This window comes from Branchiostoma floridae, chromosome 11 (assembly GCF_000003815.2).
Source record: "Branchiostoma floridae strain S238N-H82 chromosome 11, Bfl_VNyyK, whole genome shotgun sequence".
Taxonomy (NCBI): domain Eukaryota; kingdom Metazoa; phylum Chordata; class Leptocardii; order Amphioxiformes; family Branchiostomatidae; genus Branchiostoma; species Branchiostoma floridae.
In genome coordinates, this window is record NC_049989.1 from 17612571 (window position 1) to 17640108 (window position 27538).

The following is a 27538-nucleotide window of genomic DNA, read 5'->3' on the forward strand; positions in this document are numbered from 1 at the left end:
TACTCAGGCATATCGTGTAGCAATATATCATAAAGTAGCTGTATCCGTATCAGCCGGTATACTGTAAATGTTAACATTTTCACGACGATTTAATGTTTGCGGTGACCTGCTCAATGCGAACTTACTTTAAAACCGCCGTAAAAATGCTCTGTTCTGCCGTCTGCTTGCCTATAGCCTTGTTCAACCGCAAACTACAAACCACACTGCAGTTTCTACCAACCGCGAAATTAGATCCCGGCAAACCCAACGTCATTTACAGCACAGCACATGCTTCACGGGCACGTGGCGAAGACGGGTGCAATTGGAAATAATAATTTGGTTCACCTAAAGCTAGGCGTGCCGCTCTTGTTTTCATCCATCTGATGAAAATGCTTTTACGATAATGAGCTCTATCCTACAGTAGTTATCAGAGAAGACGGTTTTTGCAACACGTTTTTTTTTGGGGGGGGGGGGTCGAAATGTTTATCGTGTTTCAAATGTTCAACCGTTTTTCCAGTGTTATGTTCAACTTGGGCCATTTATATATATATATATATATATCGTCTTTTTACAGGTATACCCTTTGTACTGTCGACTCGCTCGGTTAGTTCATTCTGAAGAGTTATGGATGTCCCCGAAACGTCCGGAAGTAACCTTATCCAGTTGTACAGATTAAAATATTGTTGACCTTGATGTCTAACCTCAGAAATGTCTTCAAATGTGTTTCTTTTTTGTCTTTCTTTAATTAGGCTGGCTCATATAAAAAAACGAACAAAACATCTTCAAGCTTGTTCACATCTACACACATGTCGATCTGAACAACAGTAGTGCGTCTACCAAGAAATGACCTCTGACGATTGAAGCAGGGAGATAGTTGACATGCCATCAGTCATAATTGACAGCTGGCGACAGACTGTCCATTCGCCCACGTGATCCGCGTGGTGCGGAAACGTTTGTCCTTCATGTTCTAAACAGACCAGTTTGGAGTTGACTTGAAAAATGCGACTGTGACTCGAGTTGGGAATCTCCATGAGGGGACCCTTCAAGAAGACAAAGGCAACCGAGGAAGGTTGATGAGCATGTGCATCTTTGATGAGAGAGAAGGTCGCATGTCTGGGGAGGATGTATATACTTGGACTAAACCCTGACGCCTGAAAATGTGAGAGGGGCCTCGCCCGTTATCTTATACAGCCGTCGCGGTGCACAGCAACAAGAGCAGCATCATAACTGCCAAATCCGAACCCGGGCTATGCCCAGAACGAGAGGCATTTATGTAAGGTGCCATTTATACTTCTGGCAGCAGTCCTAAAACAGTGCTCACGTTGCTCTGGGTTTCACTGCAGTGCAGTAGAGCCGAGGAGAACACGCAACGCAATGGTGTTGTGAAAACTCGCCTACCCTGTAGTCAACCCATGGCACACAAACTCGATTGGACCAGCGCCCGTTAGACAGGGTCACAATTCTCAGTCAAATGCACATTCCCGACATTGAACCGCCTTCTATTTTTGCTATCAGTCCCTGGTGTCCTAGTTTATGCTTCGGATTGTGTGGTGTTCCTTTCACAATGGCGCAGTCAATTGGCGTAATACAAAACGGTGATCCTTGCATTCGAGCCTACTTCAAAAGAGTGCGGACGTTAACTGCGTTCGACCACACATGCCCGTGCACATTGTACAAGTTGAAGTGCATAGTGCAGCAAAGTTCTTTCCTGTTTCTGCAAATCTTTAGATGGAAGGGTTACTAGCTCATCCCCTTTAACGTGGCCGAGACACCTTCTCTAACACGAGGTCCTCATTTTACGTCACTTCCGAAAGACGGGTGCAGCCCCAACCGAGATGACCATCCCAGGATCGGACCGTGGTTTCCCAGTTACCAACTGATTGGAACCAGCAACTCAACTGTGAGGCTGCGACAAGTTGAGCTACAGGGACATCATAATATCCAATAGCATAGTTCGTAACTCATCTACAGTTCGACTCAGAGGCGCCACAACTCAAGACATAATAGATGGTTTATTTCCAGTTTGTGAGCGCCCGTGCAACGTCATGTTGGCTACGTATTGCAACAGCTTCCCTGAACCATCAGCAGACGTCAGGCCAAAGCCCCAGCACCCCGACCAGACACATTCCCAACATTTCGCCGTGTCTGTGGAAAATTTATGACAACTTTGTATCATTTGAGATGCTTGACTAGCACCTACTAACCTAAATACCAAGTTGTGTTCAAAAAATTTTCTACAATGACTTATTATAATGATCGTGTAATGATCTTGCTGCCATTGGTCATTGCAGCACATGTTACATGTCGTTGTCTATATATATTGTTCTGGTGCTGCGATCGTGTGTATCTATGTATAACATGATGTAGACAGAAACTTCTTTAAACTTTGCTTTCATAATTATCATCATCATGACGGGTGGGTTGCCAGGACCAGGCTTCGCCTTAGACTGCATATGCTGTACGAATGTATATCCAGAATGTGTTTCTAAATTAGGGTTAATTAGCGAAATGCTTGGCAAATTGACAGACGACTGCGTCTTCAAATGACTGACTTTTGTCATATTTTAACCGTTGACATTTGGGCACTATTTCATTCCGCTGCCTTGCATGAACAGTGGACGCCGTTATTAGAGCATTGCCGCGTCCAGGGCTTCGCGTCGCTGCCCGCACAAATATGCTGAATGTCGGTCACATTTCTAAATCAGGACAGACGGTCGTCATCGGCGTTTGAGACAAGGTCATAGGAGATCGTCTTCTCTTTTTTATTTATTCAGTTTTACCAGATTTGTGGAAGGATTGACATAACAGGTGACTATCACCTTTGCAAGACGTCAACCCGGAGACCCGACTGTAAGATTTGATTCACTTACACTGGGAAGAACCCCTACGCCTTTCGATAAGTGCGGTGGGTTCTTAAACGTGCTCGAGGCCTGCTCTGATGATAGATGCGGAAGGTGTCATACCCCATAACTTGTGCTGTAACGCTTTATCCACCGGGTAGCCTATAGCTATATCCGTTGCTCTTTTAATTGGTATTCAGGGATATCAAGTTAGCGGACAGTGGTTTCAAACTGCGATATTTTCAAGTTATTGCTTGTTGCTATTTTCAGAATATTACACCGTTCCTCAACTTGATATCCCTAAATGTCCTGTTTTTATAAATAACGAATATAGGTTATCCCGCGGATACAGGCGAACTAGCGTTATGCCTTGTATTGCTTCTTTGCTGTTTCAGTGGCAGGGTACATTCTACAGTGGGTGCTGCTGGCTCTTCCCATATTGCACGTGCTCGATGCACCTCCAGCTCGAACACGGGACTCCCATTTTACGTCCCTTCCGAAAGACTAGCGCAGCCCCAATTGAGTTGCCCTGTCCCAGGATTAGACCAATGTCTCCCAGTTGCTAACTAATTGTAACCAGGAGCTCAGCTCGAGCTGAGGCCGCTACCGGTCAAGCCACGCGGTCAAACTTACAGATTTTTCCTGAAAAATCCCTCCATTTTATTGGAGTACTGCAGGAATCGTGAGAAACTTCAAAGCATGGTCCTTTCATATCTTTGAAGATACGCCGCTTTTACCGATCTCATTATCGTCTTGCGTTGCTTCTTGACGTCAAACGTAAGAAAGTACGCCAGCTTGATTTCATTTCAAAGGAAAGATGGCCACAGGGGAACCATCTGTTGCACTGATCAGTTTAAACAAGACGCACTGATCAGGAAGTATAGACGGATTGTGATGGAAGTAATCCAGGTACGGATCTGCTGGAAGCTTCTGTAAGGCAGATCACTCAGCAGAGGATAATAGGATGCTCTTTGACACGAATCATCCATCTTTCCGCTTTTATTGTCGCCCGAATGTGATGAGCAAATTATATGGCATGCATGTGACCGTCGTATTTGTATCTTATCATAAGACTTTTGTTCTATTTGAATGTCTTCATAGTACCAGCGCACGCGCCATGTGTAGTGCGCCAGCTATCTCTTTTGAAATGTTCATCGGAAGATTGCATGCACTCACATTACAGCAAATTGGATTGGTTCATTGGTATTTCCCCTCAGCTCTCTCGCGCAGTGAAATAGACTGTTGATGAGATCAGTCATGATCACATAGCAGGGATCTGTGTTAGCGTTGCGTTACATACGAAACTGTTGTATGAACGTATCAAGCGCGCTTGTCGAAGCAAATGATATTTTCCCTAGCCTGGTATCAAACTTCTATACCTGCAGCTATAATAGGCTTTGATGCCATTTTCCCTTGAAACTGTACATATAGCTTCAAATACAATTAAATCTCTCAACTGGATTTTAAAAAAAGGAGATTCCCTTCCGGACGTTTCGGGTGACACCATTCACTCTTCTTCAGCGTCACTAGATGTCAACGGTATGATGGATGATTGTCACTCGAAATGTCAGAAAGTAAATCTCCGTTTTTTATCTACTTGTAGAGATTAAATTGTATTCAGATATCGTTTACCTGGATGTCTAACCTTCATAAACGTGTGCATATGGATTTTTTTTTCATCCCAACCAAGATAAAGTCCTTAGTAGGGCCAGCTTTTGCTAAGTTCGTTATCCCTCTTGGGCTTAGATGCGTCAGTTGGTGACGTCAAGCTTAAGACACTACGCTATATATAGGCTAAGTCCAACCTAAAACGGTGATAGGATTGATTTGAGACTGTCCGAAGAGTTGCGTACGTTTAAATCCTTGATGGAATGATATACATATGGAGGTAGAGAACGAAATACGATATCTGAATTATCTGCTCTTCGAATTTTGTATGTGTAAACCGGAAAACGTTGTTGTATATGGGCTCATCATTTAACCAGTAGAGCGTTACCAAGACTCTCTTTGACGTGGTTCTCTTAAACTGACACAGGACTATTGCGTTTTATCAGAAAACAAGAGTAATCTACCACTCCAATTCGGTGACTCTGTCATCGTCAGATCAAAAGATACAAAAGCCAGACGTTCCGCTGCAGTACCCTAACGAGCCACCAGGGGCCGAATATCTAATGATTTCGGCGTCTAATCAAGCACAATTTTACGAGAATACATCTAGCTAGACCTATCGTATACACAGACAGTGTGGCAGACACACACACACGAACGTTACCCAACACACAACCTTCTGACGAAGGTAACTATATTCACAAGGCTAAGTAAACATAGCAGTACCGTGTAACCGCCCGGGGTTCGTAACTCAATTCAAGACTCAAAACTAATCCACTAACATTTATCAAGAACAGAACACAGAGAAATGATTCATACACGACACACTGCGGCATCTGCGAACGTGCGCACGACAACACTGACGACACAGTCCTAGAAAAGTACTTGTCATCAAATCATAAATCAACAACAAGTAACTGAACACAGCCAGTGCAGTCGTGACAACACCCTGTCCTAAATTCTGGACCAGAGGGACTCGTGTCCGACACCAGCATTCAGCAGACAGACTCATATGACCTGATGACAAAGATAGCGCGTTGTAGAGGTCAGTGTTACGGGATGGGTCATGGCCACCTTAGCCAACGCCCCGCCAAGCTTGCGCAGTTGCTTCATCTGCCGGCTTGTCGTCCAGTAAAAAGGAAATACGTCGTCTATCGACTGTTGCAGGAACAGCGTTTGATCAAAGGATAATGAGCTTTCACCCGATCAGGCAATCTTGACAAGGCAGCTCTTGAAAAAATAAATATATTTCAGCAATGGGAAGTATGTATAAGCTAATGGTTACTATTGACATCAGGCGAGGATTACGTTTCGGCGGTATCTGGGGAGCAGACTGCAGTAACTAAGAAGTAATCCCTGCACCTGTTGGCTGTCATCTGCCTCATCCCGCCTGTCATCCTTGTACCAGATCATAGAAGGACACAGATTTTACGTTAAGCCCCTGTCACACATTCAGAACCTTCCCATTACTTTGCTGCCGACCACTCCCCAATCAAGGCTGGTGCTAGGTTGCGATTTTATATATTTACTTAACTTCTATCTCCAGTTCGCTCCTCTATTAAACCACATCCTACATATTGTCATTGTCGCATTCACACAGAATATGACTTCACCGACCTTGCCAACTATTGCGACCATACTTACCATTCATACAGCTGCAATATGAGTAAATATAAGCCATGCATTGAAATATCAGAAAACAGATACTAATGTCACAGAATGAAGAAGTTAATTCCAAAGCCAAAGAAGGTGTGAAAAAAAACATTGCTTTTTGATGAAGAATCTATTGTTCAGAATACCATTTGTTTAACATTCCTGACTACTAAGATTTCATGAGGAATCCAGCTTTTATTGTGCCCAGCTCATCTCATTTTTTCGCACACTCGCATGGTTTTTGATGTCGTCCATGTAATGAAATCAGTATGGCCTTAAATGTCTGTTTGAAGCGGTCCTCTGTATCTGTACCTATATAGCCGGTACGCGGTATAACCGCCCTTCGGCGTAACACACCAGCTTCGCAGGCACGCGGTGCGGCAGCAGCTGGTTATATTACACTGAACGACTTATCACACCTAACTTTAGCACATCTAGCAGTAAATGATAGCAAAACTGCCCTGGCAAATTAATAATGACCAGCGTAGTCTGGTATAGACTAGTCTGAAGCACGAGAGACCGGAGTGATGGTCAGTTGCTATCGATCCCCGTTCACGTCCTTTCAAGGTCCAGCCAGATATAATCATGTCATACCACCGGGCGTACGTATGTCTCATCATGCCCATAGACGGTAACCCATCGCATAACGTGTCCGGCCGTAACCAGGGGCTTCAGTAGTTTTTCGGTAGGCATGCGGGTCCGGCAACATTGGACATTTGTCCGGAGTCTTTGTGGCAGCATCGCGGGCATACTGGACACGCGTTCTTGCACGCTGTCGTAGTATGGAAGCAAATAAAATCACAAGTGGAGAGAATGCTGCTTATTAGCTTCTATTGCGTATACATAGTTAGAATAAGCGCGTTTCTTAGGACATGTACACGAAGAGGACTATTTATCATTTATCTGTATCTATATAGTCGGTATAACCGCCCTTCGACGTAACACATCAGCTATTTACGTCAACATCCAAATAATTGATCCAATACTAAACAGGGCCATTCGCTACTTTTGCGCTCGGAATGGACGACTGTTTGCATGCGGTATCAGTAGCTGTATTAGCGATTTCAACTGAAGGGCAACTGAAATCAGAGTCTACATCAACTACGATGGACGAACATCCTTAGCGATAGCGTAGGCATTCAAAACGCAGCAAATTACATATTCCTGGAATTAGAGAAGTGCGTGTCTCTCATATGTCTATGTTTACGTTCGTAATGAAGACAGATTGGTCTTTAATTGGAGGAGTGACACCGTACCAATTTTTTCTCAGCGAAGAAGTGACGCTTCGTAGACAACAACGTTTATCTTATTATATAGATAAAGTGTTTTCCTTTACCGTTGTCAAGGAAAATGGCTATGTCTAGAGGTTTCTCAGTTCTTATTCTTATTCTTTTGTCAAAGAGAATGGTAGTTTTTTGTGGCATTCATACATTCTGGTGGACACACTCCGCAAGGCCGACAGCAACATCAATCATTTTCATTTCTCAGACAGCACGATGTAATTCAGTCCATATCTGCAAGGAGGCAGCACTGAAACCATCTGTGCACACGGCTTCTTTTGGAAGAGATTCGGTTGAAGCAACCCTCCTCCATCTTGAAATATCCATCTGCCTACGTCATCCCGGCTTAAAATGCCATGGATAATTGATAACCATGCTATTAAGTCACTGAACATTGCACTTGTAAATTAGCCCCAGGACGTGGTGCGCCAACCCGCAAAGGAGTCTCATGAATTCCCGGCCCGCCTCGCCTCCAGCGCACATCAGATGGAGACCCGGCAGTTTGATGGAGTGCGCGATTGTGGCGCGTCCTGGCACGGGACGCAGGAACACCAAATCGGGGGATCCGTCAAGTTCTGCGAGGATTAAGGGAATTAAGCACCCTTCGGGGGACCAATCTACAATTGGTGATAAAAAGACTGCCGTGCAGGGTTGGCAAGGATGGGAAGACGGGAGCTTTTGGCTCGAATTTCAGTTTGATGAGTCTGTTGAAACAGGCTTGTTGATTGCCAAAAAGCAGTGACTCAAGCAACTGGATATGATTTGGGAAACGGTCAGACGTTTCGACAAGCATCCACTCGTTCTCGTTAACGACACTGAAGTGATCTGGAAGAAACTGATCTTTTATACATTAGCTATGAATGAAGACAATTTTAGATGTCCAATAGGAAACATTTTAAGACAAATTCAGGCTTGTTGAATGGCTTTGAGTGTACCTATAAACTGGAATAACTTAACTGTCCTTTAACTAGACCAGAAATATTAATGCGTATCATGTCATCTTAAAACTATATTGTAATGGAAAAACTGTAAATTTGTGTAAACATGTGTTTTAAGAGGGGGACATATATACATGAATAAATATATTTTTGTCATCTTTTAGTAATATCTTACGTGTCTAACTCGCTGCATTTGGCCTATGTTGGACATGCAATGAAGATAATTGCCAAAATTCAAACTCTAAATTCACAGCAATCATGAAATACCCATACTTTATACCTCAAGAGGAATTCCACGTCGATGTCGGTCTTGACTTCTCCGATAAGGTTGCATGAATGTTAATCTTGTACTTGAAATAATCCTCCGCGGTGCTATATTTGCCGGCATGCAGCTTATTTCCCCGCTGCGATCATGATATACTAGTTCCGATGCTATCTAAATTTATATACATAGGTTTAGAGTATGGTATCGTTTTGGTTTGGTTTCATACGGATCTCCATTAGTGACTGATATGTCACTATTTTTCCTGGAGTCCGGGTGATTTGTAGTGAATCACCAACGAAAGGACTTGCACCGTCGCTCACCGGGGCATGCCCGTACTCATTTCCGAAAGGTGTGGTGGATTCTTGAATGTGCGTGAGGTGTGGCTCTCTCCGTAAACGAGACCTCCATTTAACGTCCTATCCGAGGGACGGCTCTAGCCGAAGCTAGGTACTCATTTTTTACCTGAGCGAACCGAGGAAAGTCATGAAAAGTGCCTTACCCAAGAGCACAAGATTGGAGATGGCATCGTGTGACGTAATGCGTAGAGTTTCTGGGTTTGTGTCCCCTGACATACCTCGATGTTGCACCCTCGGGAAAGGCACTTTAACAGGAATTTCTCACTTTAATCAGGTTAAAATGAGTACCTAGGTTTTGTTAGGGACGTCCACCATAAACCATCGCTAAATGGAGCTCTGGGTCTCCTGTTTGAGAGAAGCCACAGCTTTTAAGCACGTTAAATAACCCACCACACTTTACAGTCGAAAAGAGTAGGTGTCTTACCGTTGAGTGGGTCAAATCTTTCAATCTGTGTGCGTTGCATACCATACTAGAAGTATCATCAAGATCGTTGGTATGAAAGGAAAGACAAACGCTTGAAGTCGCTCTATATATTATTGGCGACATAGCCAGGAGTAGCTTGTGCATGTTAACGACGTAAGAGTGTCTAGTCTGTCTGTAAACAATGTTGGTGTTTTTAAACAATGTTAGATGATTTGACTGTCTTTTAATTTTGAAACGGTATTCAAATAGTTCGTTTACAAAGGGAGGCAAAGCCTAATTCTAGCCAATACTAATTGCAAATACTTATTCTTCCAGTTCCAAAGAGTTGTACTATATTTAGTTCCTCTTTTCCCCTCTGACTCTCGTTTACTTATATAAAGGTCAACGTGTACTGTCAAAAACGTCTCTGTGCGATAATTAACCCAGTATGGATAAACTAAACTTGAACTAACCAACATTACAAGTAAGTTGGGACTTACTTACAAGTAGGTTGGGACTAACCCCAAATTTTTAGACGGAATGGACCAGTCTACTGTAGCTTCCAGAATGTGACGTCGGGGACACGTGACTGCAGCAGAGGGTCGTAAATGCTAGATAACCTATGTCGCCCCCCGTCCCGGGGAAATTTGGGTAAGTCCCTACTTGCTTGTAGTGCTAGTTAAAGTTAAGTTTATCCATAATGTCATTTACCAACACAGATGAACTTTCATGCCTAAATTTATCCAGTAGTTGTATCTATTTTGTATTGTAAAGAATGAATAGAGATTCCTGTTTTGTCACCTTCGGGATGGGGTTCATCTCCAACGGAGGTACTGTTTTCGGTAGTTTTTGTGCGTTTGCACCTGTAACCCCATTTGCTTAAAGATGAATCATTCTTTTGTGGGTGGAATTGATTAAGGAAAGAAGGTGATGGCTAGGAATAAGAAATTCACACAAAAAAAAACCCTTTTCACCGAGGTATGAGATCTTGATTTCCTGATACACTTGTATCTGAGGAATGCTTCATCAACGACGCACGGGACAAAGGAGGTAGCTACTACCTCGATATGGTTTTATTGCAATTCTTTACTTTCCGTCCAGTTAATGCGCCACGGTACAATACAGAATACAACAACACGGCTTCTAAAATCTACGGACCTCACGAAAGATACAGGTACAAAGTCACGATCGCTCCACAGAACAACAAGGTCATGAGAAAGTTGAAGACGTAACCTGCGTGAGACATCTTAAAACCAAACAAACACTCACAGACATGAGACACATTCCCAAGACGTAGGAGGATCAGTCTTCAACTTTCTTACAGTAGCGCATGTTCAGTGATATTGGAGAAAGGACGTCCATTTTTTTTTACAGCATCTACTTAGCTTGCATTCCTTTGTCGTGATACAGCTACTGCTGGCGTACTTATCTTATTATTATTATTTTTTTACTAGTTGCTCTATTCTTCCCACAACACACATGTAGGTTTGTCATCAGCACCCATTGGAACATTTAAACACAGAGGGTCCCTCGTTTAGAGTTACGATAATATATAGATATGTTACAAGTGCGTCAACCCCTTGTGGTTGAGGGTCGCTCCAAAAGTGAAATGCCCGCGAATCTGTCTCCTGTCTAATCCGACATGAAGCTGTACCGGGTTTCTAGGGCATGGACCAGGCGTTGTCGCTAGGACCCAAACGTTTCTTTCTTCAATTCCGTTACCACAACACGAATCTGTGGGAAGTCAGCCGAAATACACCGCCACTTAGACCACCAATGAGGAATATGTTCAGGAGAAACCCACTTGCCCTCTCTTGTGGTACGAAATTGCGTCAAACATGGGTCATTTGTTGACGGTACAGGGTTCTTGCACCGGACCAGTCTGCAAACGAAGACAGATTTCACAGGCATGCCATTTTAGAGCGGACCAATCGTCGTCTATTTTACATTTAAATTCCAAGCTAGACATATCCAAATATAGATAACAGACGTTAGTAGCACGGACAAACGTAAGTGACATATACTCTTACCAACAAACACATCGACCGACATTCACAGGTTTTCTATACTGCATTAGCTACTCAAATATACAGCTAATACAAAGTTTCATCCACGTTATCTTGTCATCCTTATAACTTTTTTTAGTAACCACTTGTCCTTATTAATACATTGGGACAAAAATATTATTCCTTCGTTTCAGATAGCGATACGCGTAGCTATAGCGTCCAATCCTAAGGGAAAAGAAATTTTAAGAACAGAATAAAAATCAGCTCTCTTGTTGGATACTATTCATTCTACTAGTAGTACATTGTGTGTATATACAGATTCAAGTTGTGGACAGGAACATTTGCAAATACAAGGTATTGGGACTAAGTTCAGTTCACTTCAGTGACTTGAACTTCAAAACCGAGAAAATTTGGTCCGCATCGTGACAGAGTTTGACAAACTATTATATGTAACAATCAAATCATCAGTGTTATATAATACAAGTAACACACAACGTAGATATTGTATAGAGAAATATCCCTTAAATTTTCTACTGTTCTTAAAAAACGTTATTTTTTTTAGGACGAATCCCCCGAAAATATCACAACGGTATGGTTGAGTACAATTCCCAACCCCTCAAAGAAATAGGCATTGGTAGGCTCGGATATATAACGCCATTTAGTGCCAATAGGGTTTGTCATTTTTTTCTCAATTGTAAGATACTGCCGGGAATACTAGTAATATAGGCTAAGGTGAAACTTTCCGGCGTCGAGATTACAACTTATACTCAGCACCAAGGGCAGATGCCGTGGTGCATAAAATCGCTTCTTAATCACTGCCGTAATACTCAGTATTCTGTTTTTTTCTTAAACAATAAAATTTTTTTCATCATTTTCACAAACATAACGAGAAATACTGTTATCGACAATATAACCCATATCCAATTTTGTAAGTTGGGTGAGCAGACAGTGGTGTAAGTATGCACTGTTGCTGCTAGTTCGGCAGGAAAACCATCCTTAAAGTTTCATGATGCATACGTAACATGTACGTTGTACATATATATACATTACATTATCATTTCGAATACAGGGCTTTTTAAGATGAATTACACACAGGATGAACATCAATTCATCTTTGCACGTCTTGTTTAAGAGGTCTACTGCGCTGCGACGGAAAGTGTTGTGCTTTCCACATGATCAGTAAATGTAGCAGGCGGCTCTTGATTTCATACATTTACATTCATATATCTACCTATCTAACTGTATATGTTGGGTCACAAGCCAGAAGCCACCTCGCCAGTATGGACGCCATGTAGGCGCGTCCAAAAAAGCCCTGTACGTCAGTATTGCTACGATAAAGACAGCTGCCAGTCAAGTTTCCTTCTCAACAAGACAAATATTTCTAACTACTTCTTACCTACGCTCCGTCTTCACTACTTCTTCCTTTCGCACACACTACTACAGATTTGTTTTAATTGGCGTAACCTCTACATAGTATCCCTGTTCTCTACCAGGTTGCTTAAAGTTGTTGAGCAGATTTTTACCACACCTTGTATTCAGCAATATTTACCTCCTAAAGTTGCTTGAAACATTCCACAAAACTACTACCGACTGGCTTCACCATTAAACGTGATTCCAATTTAGAACAAAGATATGATATCTGTATAACTCTGTTCACTTTCCCGACACTCTAAACATCTAAACACCTATCATAGTCTCTATACATTTTCATTACATTCAAATGACGCTCAATGATTCTGTACTGTCAAAATTCAAAGGTACTTTGCAATGTAATATACCTGTGGTGACCATATCCCGCCAAGACTTGCAGATTCGTACCACTCTTCAGTGAGAAGCGACCGCCTCCAGATTGTCCAGTACGTCCACGTACGAACATCCGTTGAAACTGTGCTCCGGCATCGCATTGCCGTCTGCACTCGCACCTTCAAATCAGTGTTTATTTTCTTCTTCCGAACACGGTATTATTCCAGGTAGCTTAACATGCACCAACAAGACTTCCACATCTTCGAACACAACATGAAGCTACAACGATTGGCGGAGATCTGCATAGTCACAGGTAAAGGTTGCACAAGGCTGGGACAATCACATACTGGCAGCAGGTTAGGTACCATCTGGATGGGTCATTTTCTTAAAGCAGCAAGAAAACACACGAGTGTGGTTATCACAATCATCATCACACCACGGCCGCTATACTGAACACAGTGGTGTTTGAACAACGTGCTTTCTTCTTGCAGCACGTTTGTAACATAAGAGTCACATCTTTATAAGGACGCTCTGGCTTGAGTTTCCGCCGCAACGATGCTATGATTCAGACGGTCTTCACAAAGTTTGGGGGTGATCAGCAATAACGGAATACGGTGATATCAAAACTGGAACAGTGAACCCTAAAAACATGTCTTCATAACATCGTTGTTTTAGTGTTTACCTGTAGCTACTCGTCTGGAACTCAAACCATTGGAGTCACGGCTGGGTATAACGTATAAGATGAAGGACCACTAACTACGGCTGAGTTTTGAAAAATGCCAGACAGCTATTTATCCAAAAATGCTCCCCAGCTAGCCTTATTTCCCCCCAAGATCTGATCATCCATGGCTGGTTGGTTGGTTTTTGCCCTTTGATTGTCCGGCAAAATGCAACTACCTTATTCTAGGCGTGATTGGTTGAAGTCTATACCACATGATTGTCCGGCAATAGTGATTGGTTGGTTGGTTGGTAACGGTTGCCGTGTGTACCTCCATGGTTTGGTGTCCAAAGGGGTAGCGTACAGTCCACGTGGATAAAGCAACATGTTATATAGACAGTTCTACATTCAAAGCACAGAATTCTTCTGGTTGAGAAGTTGACACCATCCCATTTCTTTTTCTTACATTTATACATTTCTATCCTATCTAAATAATAAGTAATTATCTATGTTAAAAAAAGCGATATTGGTAATACATCTTCAAGTGATGATAATGGATGTTGATAATGAGTGGAATTCTGGTAAATAACACACATAATGGGGTGATCTGTTTCTAGACTTCCTCTTTGAAAAATATCAGTAGTAGTGCACTCAAGGAGAATCGTTTGAAAGTCCAGAAACAAAGCACCTTGAGCAATGGAATGGTCAGCAAAATGGAATGTGAGATACAAAGAGGTGCGAACAGTTTGGAATGTACATGTACTATGTTCAACCCTTTCTAGTCAGATGTGCTAAAACTAGTATGACATGGGAAAGAATTTATGCACAAATGTTTTAAAACAAAAACGCAATTGCTCTGCATACCAAATTGACATGGAAGACAAAGTGTCTGAAGTTTGCATGCACAGCTGCCCAGGCCTTGGCTATGTAGATGTGGTTTGTTGTAAAGAGGAAGTAGACGTACAACTTTCACTCAATGTTGTACACTCCAGTCAATAAACATGAAACTGGAAAGTTAACCTAATACACAAGTTCTGGAAACTTGGATTTGATTGATCTTATCTACAATGTCTCATTTCAATGATTTGCATGTGTTTATCATGGTTGGGGAGCATTGCTGTGACAACTGGCACCTCATTTCAAAGGAACATAAATTAGCTATTTACTGATACAGTGCTAATCATCATCATGAAAATGACAGAGAGGTTTGATGGACCAAACCTGACTTTCCAAACTTTTCGTGCCAGGTTTAGAACTTGTGACAGCTCCACAAACTTTCACCAGCTTAATCTCCAGGCAGATTTACCAGTGGCATAATAGAATTAATATAGTATCAAAGCTGGCCAAAGGGAGTCATCAGCCACTGGGAAAAACACAATCCTAGGCTGGCTTCACTCCTTTGGCAGCTTTTGATACTATCTTCTGCTACCACAGGATCTGCTTGGAGATTATCACCAGCTCTCATCTTCCTTACTGGTCTTGCCATGATGCCTAACTCTGCTCTTTACTCTGTCAAGCACATTTGCCTAACTCCACAATAGCCTTAGGCCAGGGCAGCTGCGCATGATAAGAATCAACCTAATCTCAACCGAATATGGGCAAAACTGCAGGACCTTGTTAGCGATCCTACCTGGTAAACAATGAGTATAAAAACTACAATGTAGATGTGACTAGAAGGGAAGCTCATCATTTCTTTTTGAGTACAAAGGCAGAATCCCATCTTGTAAAGTTGTAGCATATCGCAAAACTTTACATAACTCCTGCACTGGTGATCCCACAGTCATCAGAATTGCAGAAAAATGTCAGCTGAAAACTTTAGTAGGCTGAAGTTGGATAATACCAAGACCTCTGATTTTTTAATAAAATTGGCTCATTACCTAGAAGTTTGTGTATGTATGTTGGGTCTAGTCTGGTAGAAACGCTGACTAGAGATCACCATCGTAGTCTTTGTCGACAGAGATCGCACCAAAGATCCCCGACAGTATCGGAGATGGTACTGGCAGAGATTTCGATTGAAGTCTGTAAATTTTGTGTGGATATTTGCTAATACAAGACAGTCAGAACTTTTCAACTTCGAATTCATGTCACTGTAGATCAAAGCATTGACATGAAGCTCATGACTTGTGAATGGGAGACCACCCCAACACATTCCTAGCATCTTCATTGCGATCTCTGTCGACAGAGACTCTGATCACGATATATTCACCATTTCTGCTAGACTACGATCTCACCCTGACATAGGCATTGATGGACATGGTCACAGAAAAAAATTGTGTTATATCAAATGGCATAACAAAGGGACAACCCAATGCATAAAAGTGCTTGTATATGTTTGTATCTGTGACGGGATTCTGCCTTTCTTCTGCTTCCATTTCCATTCCATTGCGAGTTCGACTGTTATTACCATAGTAAAGGTGGTCCTTTGGGTAGCAGTGGGGGAGATAACAGGGAACAAAAGTTAGCCGTTGAGTTAGGTGAATCGTCATTGGAGGTTGTTCATTCACACTGCCACAGGGGGAACATACGTAGATGCTATGCTATCACTGAATCAAATTGATAGGAAGTATTCGCCAAGCAGAGGCTGGGTACCGGGGATAGAAGTGGCTGGGAAGCAAGCGGATGAAAATCCCTAATCTTCAAGCAGATTCCCGATAGGCGGCTGACCTCCTCTGGCCAGCTCTGATACTATCTTATGCCACCAGGAATCTGCTTGGAGATTAAAAAATCTCAGCCACTACTACCCCCCCCACCCCCCCCCCCCTTTCCCCATGACCCAACCTCTGCTCGGAGAATACTAGGAAGGGCATCTCTGGAAATCTCCATGCAGGTGTCTACAGCTAGTCCCCATAGAGACCTGAGTGGAGATATCACATTTCAGGAGTCTACCTGGAGACCATGGTCAGCTATGTGTGACAGGGGCTTATCACTGTATTTGACTTGTATAAAACAATCAGTATCATCATAAGATCACATACAAAGTCACAGTCTACCTCACTACTGTGACATGCCATGGTGAGAATAAAATTAGAAGAAAGTGTGACAGTGCCTAATTGTTCTTTAGCCTGAAAATTCTTAAAAATCTCAACCTTTTCAATATTTCTGTTGTTTGTTGCACATGCTACATATATACTTATAGTCCTGTATAGTATACGTATAGTAATGAAACCTCTATCCGCTACAACTGGTGATCACAGAACTTGGGCAGTTGGGTTGTATATCACTGGGTCTCTATCACAGCACATTCATGTCTACATCACTGGTACCTACAGCTAGTGGGTCAGAAGTTGTGTAATGGTGGCAGCATGCACAAACACATGTGGTATTGTATAGAGGAGGCTACCTGGATGTGTAAGTGCTTGTCCTTAGCCAAAGACGCCCCCGAAAACGCCCACAATGATCACGATCAGGACTGCACAACACACTATGATCATGATCTTTTTCTGTTGGAACAAGGGGAGAGAGAGAGTAAGACTGAGGAACAAGGAATGGTTGCTTGACACATAACAGGCGGACATTATGATGAGATGAGCTTCTCCAAACTCGCGACGTCACCGCAAAGTTCCACTAAACATTGAACATGTAATATTATGTTGCATTATAGGTGGCTGACCTTTGACCTTGATATTTGATCAATCACCATGGTAAAATGTATGTAAAAAGTCAAACAACGACACCTTTATTAGAACCCCTACACATATCCTGCTCCCTGTATTTCACATTCAAATAATATGATATATAAAAAAAATGGCGAACTTGGGGCCCCCCATTATATATGTACATATAGTTTTAAGTATGTTAACTGTCCTGTTGTCTAGTTTTATTGACTTAGAACACTGCAGTTACCACGGAAACCTTGGGCATTAGGGCATCTTGTTGAAAACGTCATGCATTGATGAATGTCAAGCACAACTGAACCATACTGAAAATTTTGGCACGCCAAAACTGCAAATATTCTTCATCTATGAATCTTCAGATTGAAATTTGCAACTTATTTGGACATATTTTCGTCATGTTTTCACACTTCCAGTAAATAGGACGTAAGCTGCACGACGACCCCTAATTGTTGGTAAATAACAAAAGGACCCTGCTGGCATACATACATAAAACATAGCGTAATAAAATTGCATAATAGAAACCAACAGTGCAAAAATTGTGATGACTTTATGTTGTATTCCTATCATAAAAATATGACTGCAAATTTATGTGCATCGCTGCACTTGAGAATGGGAAGACTTGGCTTAACACCTGATCCATAAAGCTGTGAATTCTAGAATTATAAATTATCCTCGCTGGACCTGTCGGGGGAAATGTTACCCGTCGATTTCCATTCTGTCATAATTCATCAAGATTCTTTCAAGGAGTTTGTGCTTTTAAGGCTCGAAAACATACTTTAGGGTACATTTTTTGAACTTCACTGTTTAAGGACAATTGTGCGTAAAATACTGATGAAAAACAAGTGGACTGCATTTCTAAGAAACTCTAGTCTAGTTTCTAAAGCCTTGTGTTCTAAAGCAAGTTATTGAAAGTAGTAAGAAAATGCAATTTGACGACCAGAACCCAACTAAACATACAGCATGCATGTAAAGGATTTCTACGTCTGCACTAGTGTACATGTTCCATAGGCCATGTTGATTTGGTTATATTATATGGATGACATCCTCAGTCTGTGAACCCCAAAACTTATCTCACTCTTATGCATGCATAAAAAAAGTTTGGCAAAATGGTTGCCTTTAACATGACATCTACGTGGTCAGGAAAGGTGAACAACAGACTGAACCAATCAAAAGATTCTTCACTTTTGTCCCTTCACAACTTCTGTTTTGACTTTGAAATTGGCTTTGGCGTTCCACAAATATAAATATCTACTTTCTGACATGTTTTTGGTGATACTTTGGGCATACGTTTGCTCATATTGCAGCCAGTGTATATGATTTATAGTATGGTTGAAAACCTTTTTTGGGAAATGAGCAGAAACTGATGCGCATGAGGAATCATGCCAATCATGAAATCAACATGGCCGAACACAAAGAAAGCAGGAAACAAAACCAACAAAACAACAACAAACCATGTGCAAAACTCATATTGGGTCTTTATTGTCCCAATCTTCCATAACATGAAATCATGATATCAACTGAATAGACACAATTATAAAAATTGTTAATCAGTGAAGAATAAAGACACAACTTAAGTAAACATGAATTAAAATGTGCTGAGAATTTTGGAAGGCATTATTTTCCAGTAAAATAAATTCCATGAAATACATATAAAAGTATCATCAAAACCAGCTGTCAGTTCCAAAGAATTATGTTGTCAAATAACAATTGTCGGCCCCTTTCTATTTGGCCCATAGTATATACAAGTAAAATATTTTCCTTCCATGTGTTTTTGTACCCTTCTTTATCGTTATACAGTAGAAGACGATTAACAGGTTTCTTCTACACAAACGTCAACTTTGGCACTAACACAAATTACAAAAACAAAATTCTAAGCCTACACAAACAAGTATTTCCACTGGGTCGGTAAGAAAACTGGCATTCCAGTTCATCAAGTTTCATTCTTGCTGTAAAATAAACCGGCTCAACACAAATCGTTCTTCTTTCTTAAACCATGTCGTGGAATAGGACAAGTATCTGTTAGTTATCATACAATTCAGATAAATTATCAACGAAATCATTACACATCATTTTTAAAAAGCAGCATTTTTTAAGTGAACAAATGAGATTGATGAAGAGATTTAAGAGAGCTCGAGAGCAACATATCCTATCTACATGTGAGTGTACGAACAGTACACTCTTCCACACTCTAATACATTCCTTTTGCTACTATATACAGCATGTAACAAGGGTAAAGCTTAGCCATTGGATATCAGTGCGGAGCATGGCCATCAGTTTAGCATGCTCACTTTTCATGACAGCGTTAACTTGTAGGTTACTCTTTTTCTATGGCACCCAAAATTGGTGTGAACCTGAAACCTTGATCTTCTTTTATTTTGCTTCCAAACAAAGTTACCTTTGATCATTACATAATTATAATTCCAAATCCCATTTTGAAGACTATTAAACTTTTAAAGAATTTCTTGTTATAAAAAAATGCTTTCGAGGTGTTAATTGTTTCAAATGGTGTCTAAAAATTGAAGTTACAGACCTCAAAATGTACATTTTGTTGGTGGGTGTTACAACAAGCAAACCGGTTATGATAATTTTACACCAATATCTTTTTTTCCCATCCCAATATAAAACATATTATTTTCATATATCTTCCACCATTTTTGGTACTTCTTTCTGCCAAGACTCCAGAAGCTGCTGTGGCTGTTGAACGTCCCCCGCAATTTAAAAGCAATCTGTGCTTGGTTGTCAGCGTTGCATGTTTGAGTCTTCATTGTAATCTCGGAACAGAAAACACCAGCATGCCTTTCTTTCCCTTTTGAGTGTAAACCGTCTGTTACAATCCCACAGACAGGCCGATAATGAGAGCTAGTAGTACCAGAAGTGCCACAACACAGCCTGCTATCATGAACATTTTCTGTTTGAAAGAAAAAAAAGGAAACAAAAGAGAACAAAAACAGGCTTTAAAATAGGCTTTTCAAACTGATTTTATGTTAGATCAGAACAATGATTGGTTCGTGGACTAATCGATTTAAGTGATGTGTTTCTTGTGTTGATAATTTCACCAGATTAGGATGATTTTTTCATCACTCTTGCATGCATATTGTTCTGGGTGGTCCACGGAACACTTTGATCTTAGCACAGCTTTTTATTAACACCCACAGAGAGGTCAGCCCCACAGATGGAAACATCAGGTTGCTGCACACCAACATTAGGCTACTGACTGAAACACCACTAGCACTACCACAGCAGGTATAGGGGGTGTGTTCACGTCAACCGAACCCCACAGAAAACCCAATTATCAAGGCGATCACTCCAATCAGCACCACCACACAGATCGCAATCATGAACTTTTTCTGTTGTAAAGGGGAGAAAACAAAGAAGAGAGGAAAAAAGGAATGAGTATTAAGTAACGTCGGCACAAAGTTGTGGCAAGCGCATGACTTATTGGAGAGGAAGAGAGCTTTTTTTGCAGGTTTTGTTCTTTACCGTTAGCATTTTCCTCGTTAGCAATTTCCTGGTGAGCCACAGACAGAGGCTACAATGATAATCACAATGACTCCAATCAGGACCAACACGCAGACGGCAATCATAATCTTTTTCTGTTGAGGGAAACAAACGTGTTGTATATATATATGACAAGAAGCAAAAAAGCTATGTAAATACTCTTGGCCCAAATCATACGATTCAAAAGCGTGCCGTCAAAATCAGACAATCAACACAAGCAATGCATCAAGTGTTGTCACAAGACACACGACATTGTGAAGTTCAACACAAATTCACTTCAACCAAGGCATGCAGAAATCACACAAAATCACAAATGAAACAAAACACTTCAAAACAAACACAAGCATGCAGCACAAAAAGGAGAATAACAACACAGCACTTTGCCAGGACTCAAAGCACAAAAAGTAAACATAAAGTATGGAAAAATCAAACACAATCACAACAGAAATCAGAATGCAACTGAAAAAAAACCTTACCCTCCTAGCTTTACTTTGGTACTTGACAGCTTTCTTGGTATCCCCTACTGCAGTTTCCACGTAGTCGACGGCATGCTCCACATTGTATTCAATTCTGTCTATCATTTCCCCCTGTCATGCAGAAGTACAATTTCGGTAAGTTGCGGATCGACACCGTTCTACTCACCCGTCTAGCCTTACTCTGGTACTGCACTGCTTTCTTTGTGTCTGCCACGGCTGTTTCTACGTAATCGGCAGCATGTTCCACATTGTACTCAATCCTGTCAATCATTTCGCCCTGTTTCGACACAAAGGGGTGGACACACGTGATGACAAACAAACAAACACACACGGCCAAAAAGGAACCGGTGGTACAACAACAACAACAACAACAACAACAATGGAAAATGCTCACAACTTTCTTTTGTCGCCATTATCCAAACAATAAGCAAGTTCATGGTTTAAAATGCACATTGTTGGTAATGTGTCAAAGGTGATGGTCCCTGAGACATAAACAAATCTCTGTGAACAAGGTATCAAGACAATAACTGTTAACAGGCACCAAATAGCAATTACTCTTGACAAGCAACTGAATATGATTTGGGAAACGGTCAGACGTTTCAGATAACATCCATTATCTTTTGTCAGTGACACTGACGAAAGACGACGTAATTATTGCTTTCTGCTGTATCTTATTACCTGGATGTCTGACCTTCAACTTATCTGCAAACATGATAGGGACCTTCACCTCTGCACATGACCTTGCACATGAGCTGTTCAAACCAAGAACTGTCTTATCACCATAGATTTTTCAAAGCTATTCTGCATGGCACAAACTTACCTCCATCACAACAGTACAATACATGTACAACAAGACTTCGAAACATGTGGCATGGGTGAATCATGGATCCTAATCTAGTATTAGTAACCTTAAATACATGTGGTAGACAATTGAATGAGAAAAGAATATGTGTGACCTATAGTGAATGATCATATATATGTATACACACAAGGGATTTTGCTGGAAAGGATTTTCTTCCGACAAAGAAAAAAAAACATGGCATCCACTCTGTGTTCAGTGCTGACGTTGGCCTGAATATGTAAGACTGAAAACTTCCTGGATTTCTACAACAATGAATGAATGTCAAATAGGTGAAAATTCTGCAATGTTGTGTGGAAAGTGGGAAGACAATATGAAGAAGTGGTGACAGGAACAAACAAGACATAAACTGTCATGTAAACATCCCACGGGCGATGAACCAGGGCCTTTCTCAGCTCTAAGACTCAACTTCAAGTTCAATTACATTGTCTTACATAGCACACCCTTTCCTTAATGCCCTGCCAAACAATTTATTCAGTTTTTGCCCGGCGTTGTCTTGATCATTGCATGATTTTCAGGGATCAGTCAAAATTTGCAGGACAATGTGATAGGGTTGATTTTCTGGCAAAAATATACAAAAGTCATGGCCGATTTTGACATTTGGGTGTATCATGCCTTTTTTCTCCAGTCAGAGAGCCTAAAATGTTTGTTTTAGAGGATATATTATCTGATAAGTTTCCTCATCGCCAATTAAAGACTGTGATTCTTATGACACTGTGTTCCTCTTGTGATTCCTGGTAATCAGTTACACACTAGGAGAAGAGCTGGGCAGAGTTGATGGACAATAGGCTCTTATAGCCTTATCTCTGGGGCTACATTGTAATTATGTGTGAAATATCAATTATCCAAGGATATTAGCTATGATTTTATTGGGTTTTGTTTCTAAATCCTTCAGTCATACATAAGAATCACAGTGTTCTAGTATACATGTACGCAGACTGTATGACTGAGCTTTCCGAGGGTAAAAGTATGGACTCACTCTGCCAGTTCATTCTCCTGACCCTGAGCAAGAGCAATAGCCTGGGTACCATCCGGATAGTAGTTCGCTCCTATGTTCGCTTCTGCTATCCGTCTGGAGACTTGCGCATTCAAACCGTTTGGTGGTGACGCCAATTGATGAGCGAATCAAGGAATGGGTTCTAGAGCACTTGTTTGATGACAACAGGCTGGCGCCCACATGCGCTAGGGGACTTGGGGCTTTTCCGGTCTTGGAACACCGGTTCGAACGGTCACTTGAACCCATTCCATAATTCGCTCATATGTGGGGACCAATCAGCGCCTGCGTCCAAAACTTGGACGATTCCAGACGTTAAGATGGCCCGCGTTCCCAGACAGAAACACAGAGAAGCGACTGTCTATAGTGTATAATGAATGTCAGAGCTAGAAGCGACTGTATATAGTATATAATGAACGTCGGAGCGAACTACTTTCCGGATGGTACCCAGGCTACAAGAGCGATGGATGTCACTCGAAAACATTCAAAAGTTAGCTCCATATCCGGTAGTACAGACATAATTGTCATTGAATATCTTTTACCTGGATATCTATCCTTCATCAACATGTTGGATCTTATCAATTGTCATCTTTTGGTTTTTGTTCTTCTATCGCTTCTTACCTGATATTCAATAGTCGTTGCTTAGGATATAGGAGAATTCTTTCACACAACCAGTTTGTAATTACTTTTGCTTATGTTTCGATGTCTCTAAGACACCTTCTCAGAGATTCTAATTGGAGTTCTGCTTCTTGAAATATAAGCAACAGTAAATACAAACTGGTTGTGAGAAAGAATTCTGCTATTCTATTAACCTGATGAAAACCTTTTCAGCAATACAGTCGTTGCTGTTTTTTTTTTTGGCGTTGTTCTTTTATTTCAATTCCTTACTGCAGTTCTACAATTGTTTTATTGTCATTGTTGTAGTTTTTTCCATGGTTCCTTACCCGCTATTCTACAAATGTTTTGTTGTTGTGTTTTTTTCATGGTTCCTTGCTACAATGGTTTCTTGTCTTTGTTGTTATCTACTTTTCCTAGTTCCTTGTCTGCTATTCCACAATCCTTTGTTGTTACTGTTTTGGTTGTTGTTTTTCTTTTTCCTTACCTGTTGTTCTACAAGCATGTCTTGTTCGACTATTTTTGCTTTTCCTAGTTTCCTTGTCTGCTAATGTAATCCACAATCCTTATTTGTTGTTGCTGTTTTGGTTGTTGTTTTCCTTTTTCCTTACCTGCTGCTCTACAAGCATGTCTTGTTTGACTACTTTTGCTTTTCCTAGCTCCTTGTCTGCTATTCCACAATCCTTATTTGTTGTTGCTGTTTTGGTTGTTGTTTTTCTTTTTCCTTACCTGCTGTTCTACAAGCATGTCTTGTTCGACTATTTTTGCTTTTCCTAGTTTCCTTGTCTGCTAATGTAATCCACAATCCTTACTTGTTGTTACTGTTTTGGTTGTTGTTTTTCTTTTTCCTTACCTGCTGTTCTACAAGCATGTCTTGTTTGACTATTTTTGCTTTTCCTACTTCCTTGTCTGCTATTCCACAATCCTTATTTGTTGTTGCTGTTTTGGTTGTTGTTTTTGTTTTTCCTTACCTGCTGTTCTACAAGCATGGCCATGTCCATAAACATGTCGTGAAGCTCCCTGATGCTGCTTTCCAACTTCATGATGTCATTGTGCCGCGCCTCGATGTCGCTCAGAGCCTGCTTTGCATGTTGGGTGTCCATAATGATCTGCATATCAAACAGTTGCAATGGTTAGGTCTTGCGGTTAGCTTTCAAGTGTAGCTACGAGGGACATTTGTAGTCCAAAGCACTGAGGAAGCCACACGGGGAAATATGTTTGCGTGTTAGCTCGGAAGAAAGCTTCAAACGGGGAATATATGGCTCCAGCGTCTTTTCTGAAGATGTGGCGTGACCTATATCACTTGCTGTGACTCACTAAGAAATTTGGACCCCCTATAATAATATCCTATCTAAATGCCAGGTGGACATTCATTAAAGGCTTCCTACTTCACAACTATGCCCTGTAGTATAAGTTGCGCCCCTTGTATCTATGTGAGGTAGTGAAATTATCGAATGCCCCTCGAAACCGTTGTTGTGATGGTCTGGCATGGACAGATAACACAGAACTTGGTAATGTTATGCAAAAATGGGCTGCATCAAAGGTGTGTCATGACTACCAATGAATTTGCTGCAAAGATATTTTACAAGATTATTTCCACAGTTAAAGCCTCATGGAAAATGCTTCATTGCCACCAGAAATGACGAATGTAATAATCCCTTGTAACATGTCCGAGCTGGAACCCACAGATTTACAGAATTTGATCCATAGGATTTAAGGTATTTTAAGAGAATGTAAATAACCAGGGTTGGACAAGTCCACTAGCCCTATTGTCCCAGGCAAGTGAAAGTGCTATTCGGACAAGTGCATGACCTACACCACTTGCCCGATCGGGCAAGTAAGATTTTTCCATTGATTGAGTGCAATTTTGATATACTTGTTACTTTTTACTGTCATGACATCAAGCAATGGTCAACAGAGAATTCCATTGCTGGAAGTGAAAATGTATATACTAGTATTAGTTGTAACAAGGACATTTTGATTTTGGGCAAGTGAAAAATTGGTTTCGGACAAGTGAATTTTAGAAAACTTGTTCAACCCTGAATAACACTTGGATTTGTTGGTACTTTTCAGTGAGGGCAACTGTCAATCTGAGCTCCCTCAATGATACCAGATAGGTCTATTTTTTGTTAATTTCAGAACTTTCAAGGCAAAGTTATATTCTTTATGATGGCAAAAATCTCACCTTAAGCCATTCCATAGCTAGCTTTCTTGGCTCTGCATTGAGACCAAATATAAGCTACTGAAAGGTGTGTATATTCTGTTCACTTTATGCACTAGTGGCACAACATCCACTGCATCATAATTGGTGGATAATTTGCCAAACTGCACAGCCAAAAAAAAAATACTGAATCGGTGAAAGAACCTTTTTATGAATCTTGGCCACATCTGGAGACACTCTGCACATTTTTGTACAGCACAGGAACTTCACAACAGAAACAAAGGAGAGATCCTCAGAAAAGTCTTTTTTAAATCTTCGTATGAGCGGCAAGATGTAGAAGTATCAGGTATGACTCAGATTTTTAACAAAGCAGGTCTTCCAAAGCATATATTCTCTGAGATACTGAATAAAAATTCACTGAAGCCATTGGGTCAGAAAAGTTTTTTAAAATCTTCGTATGAGTGGCAAGATGTAGAAGTATCACGTATGACTTTCAGTTTTGACAGAGACACTTTTTAAAAAAAAGTTTCCAAAGCACATATTCTCTATAATACTGAATAAAAATTCACTGAAGGCATTGGGGATATATATAGTCCCTTCAAAATATGTCATGTAGTGAGTATCAAAGTTCATTACTGGCAACAAAGGAATAACTTACATGATTGTAAATGTAAGATGATATAACAGCACTGCAAGTTTACAAATGCAGTCCCAAACATTGGCAGCAGTGCATCTTCTTTGTTGTGAATACTAGATGTAGAGGACCTTGATACCAAAGGTAATGAAATTTTTGTTGTGCCCCATTCAAACCAATTATGATGTTACTTAAGTTAGTACTAAGGAAGAAAAATGCAACGACTTACCCCAGAGGTGAAAATGGCTGGGTTCCCACTCTCTAGCATCTCTTCTAGTTCCTCATTGGTGGTCTGCTTGCCGGTGATTTCCAACTGTCGTTGGATGCGCCCTTTGCAGCGCTCGCGGTAGTCTGTTTGTGTGGTATTGTAGTCCGTCATCACCTCAACAAACTTACGCGAAAGGGTGGAATGCTGTGGGCGGTACAGTGTCATTTTCACTGATTGTTTAAAATTGTAATCTCCAACCAGATCCACGGTGGCATAATTTATATGTAGTATCAAACTGCCTGTTTGACTCCCTTAGCGGGCTATACTCCTTGGCCAGCTTTGATACTGTCTTATGGCACCATAGAATCTGCTTGGAGAATATAAAATTGCTCCCATTACATAATGCTCATTCCCCTTTATCTGTAGGGTAACCTATATCCGTTGTTTGGAAGCAACTGGGAATTTAGGGATATCAAGTCGACGGATGGTGGTTTCAAACTGCAACATTTTCAAAATATTTCAACATCTTTTTCCTAGGCCTTACCTGAGTTTTACCAGTGGACTAGCCCCCTGCTGTAGTGATTGCGTTGTGTGTGGCCCAGGGCTAATGAAACAGAGATGGGCACCGCCCTATGCGCCAGAGATGGGCACCACCATTGGCGCGGGAAGGGTTTAACTAAACTAACTAACTTACCTGAGTTTTACGTATCCTAAGATCTGCGGAAGCATTGTTGTGCTCTCCTCCTGTTC

General features: G+C 41.1%; 1 protein-coding gene across 1 annotated transcript in view; it reads right to left on the reverse strand.

The window, feature by feature from the left end:
• Positions 1–16076: 16076 nt before the first annotated feature.
• The window catches only part of LOC118426420 (syntaxin-like), a gene marked incomplete in the record, with an annotated part of 66181 nt that continues 54719 nt past the window's right edge, over positions 16077–27538 (reverse strand). Inside the window, 6 exon segments of the mRNA XM_035835793.1 lie at positions 16077–16149; positions 17070–17169; positions 21318–21428; positions 24757–24894; positions 26810–26992; positions 27483–27515. Coding sequence (XP_035691686.1) covers positions 17092–17169; positions 21318–21428; positions 24757–24894; positions 26810–26992; positions 27483–27515 — 543 coding nt within the window.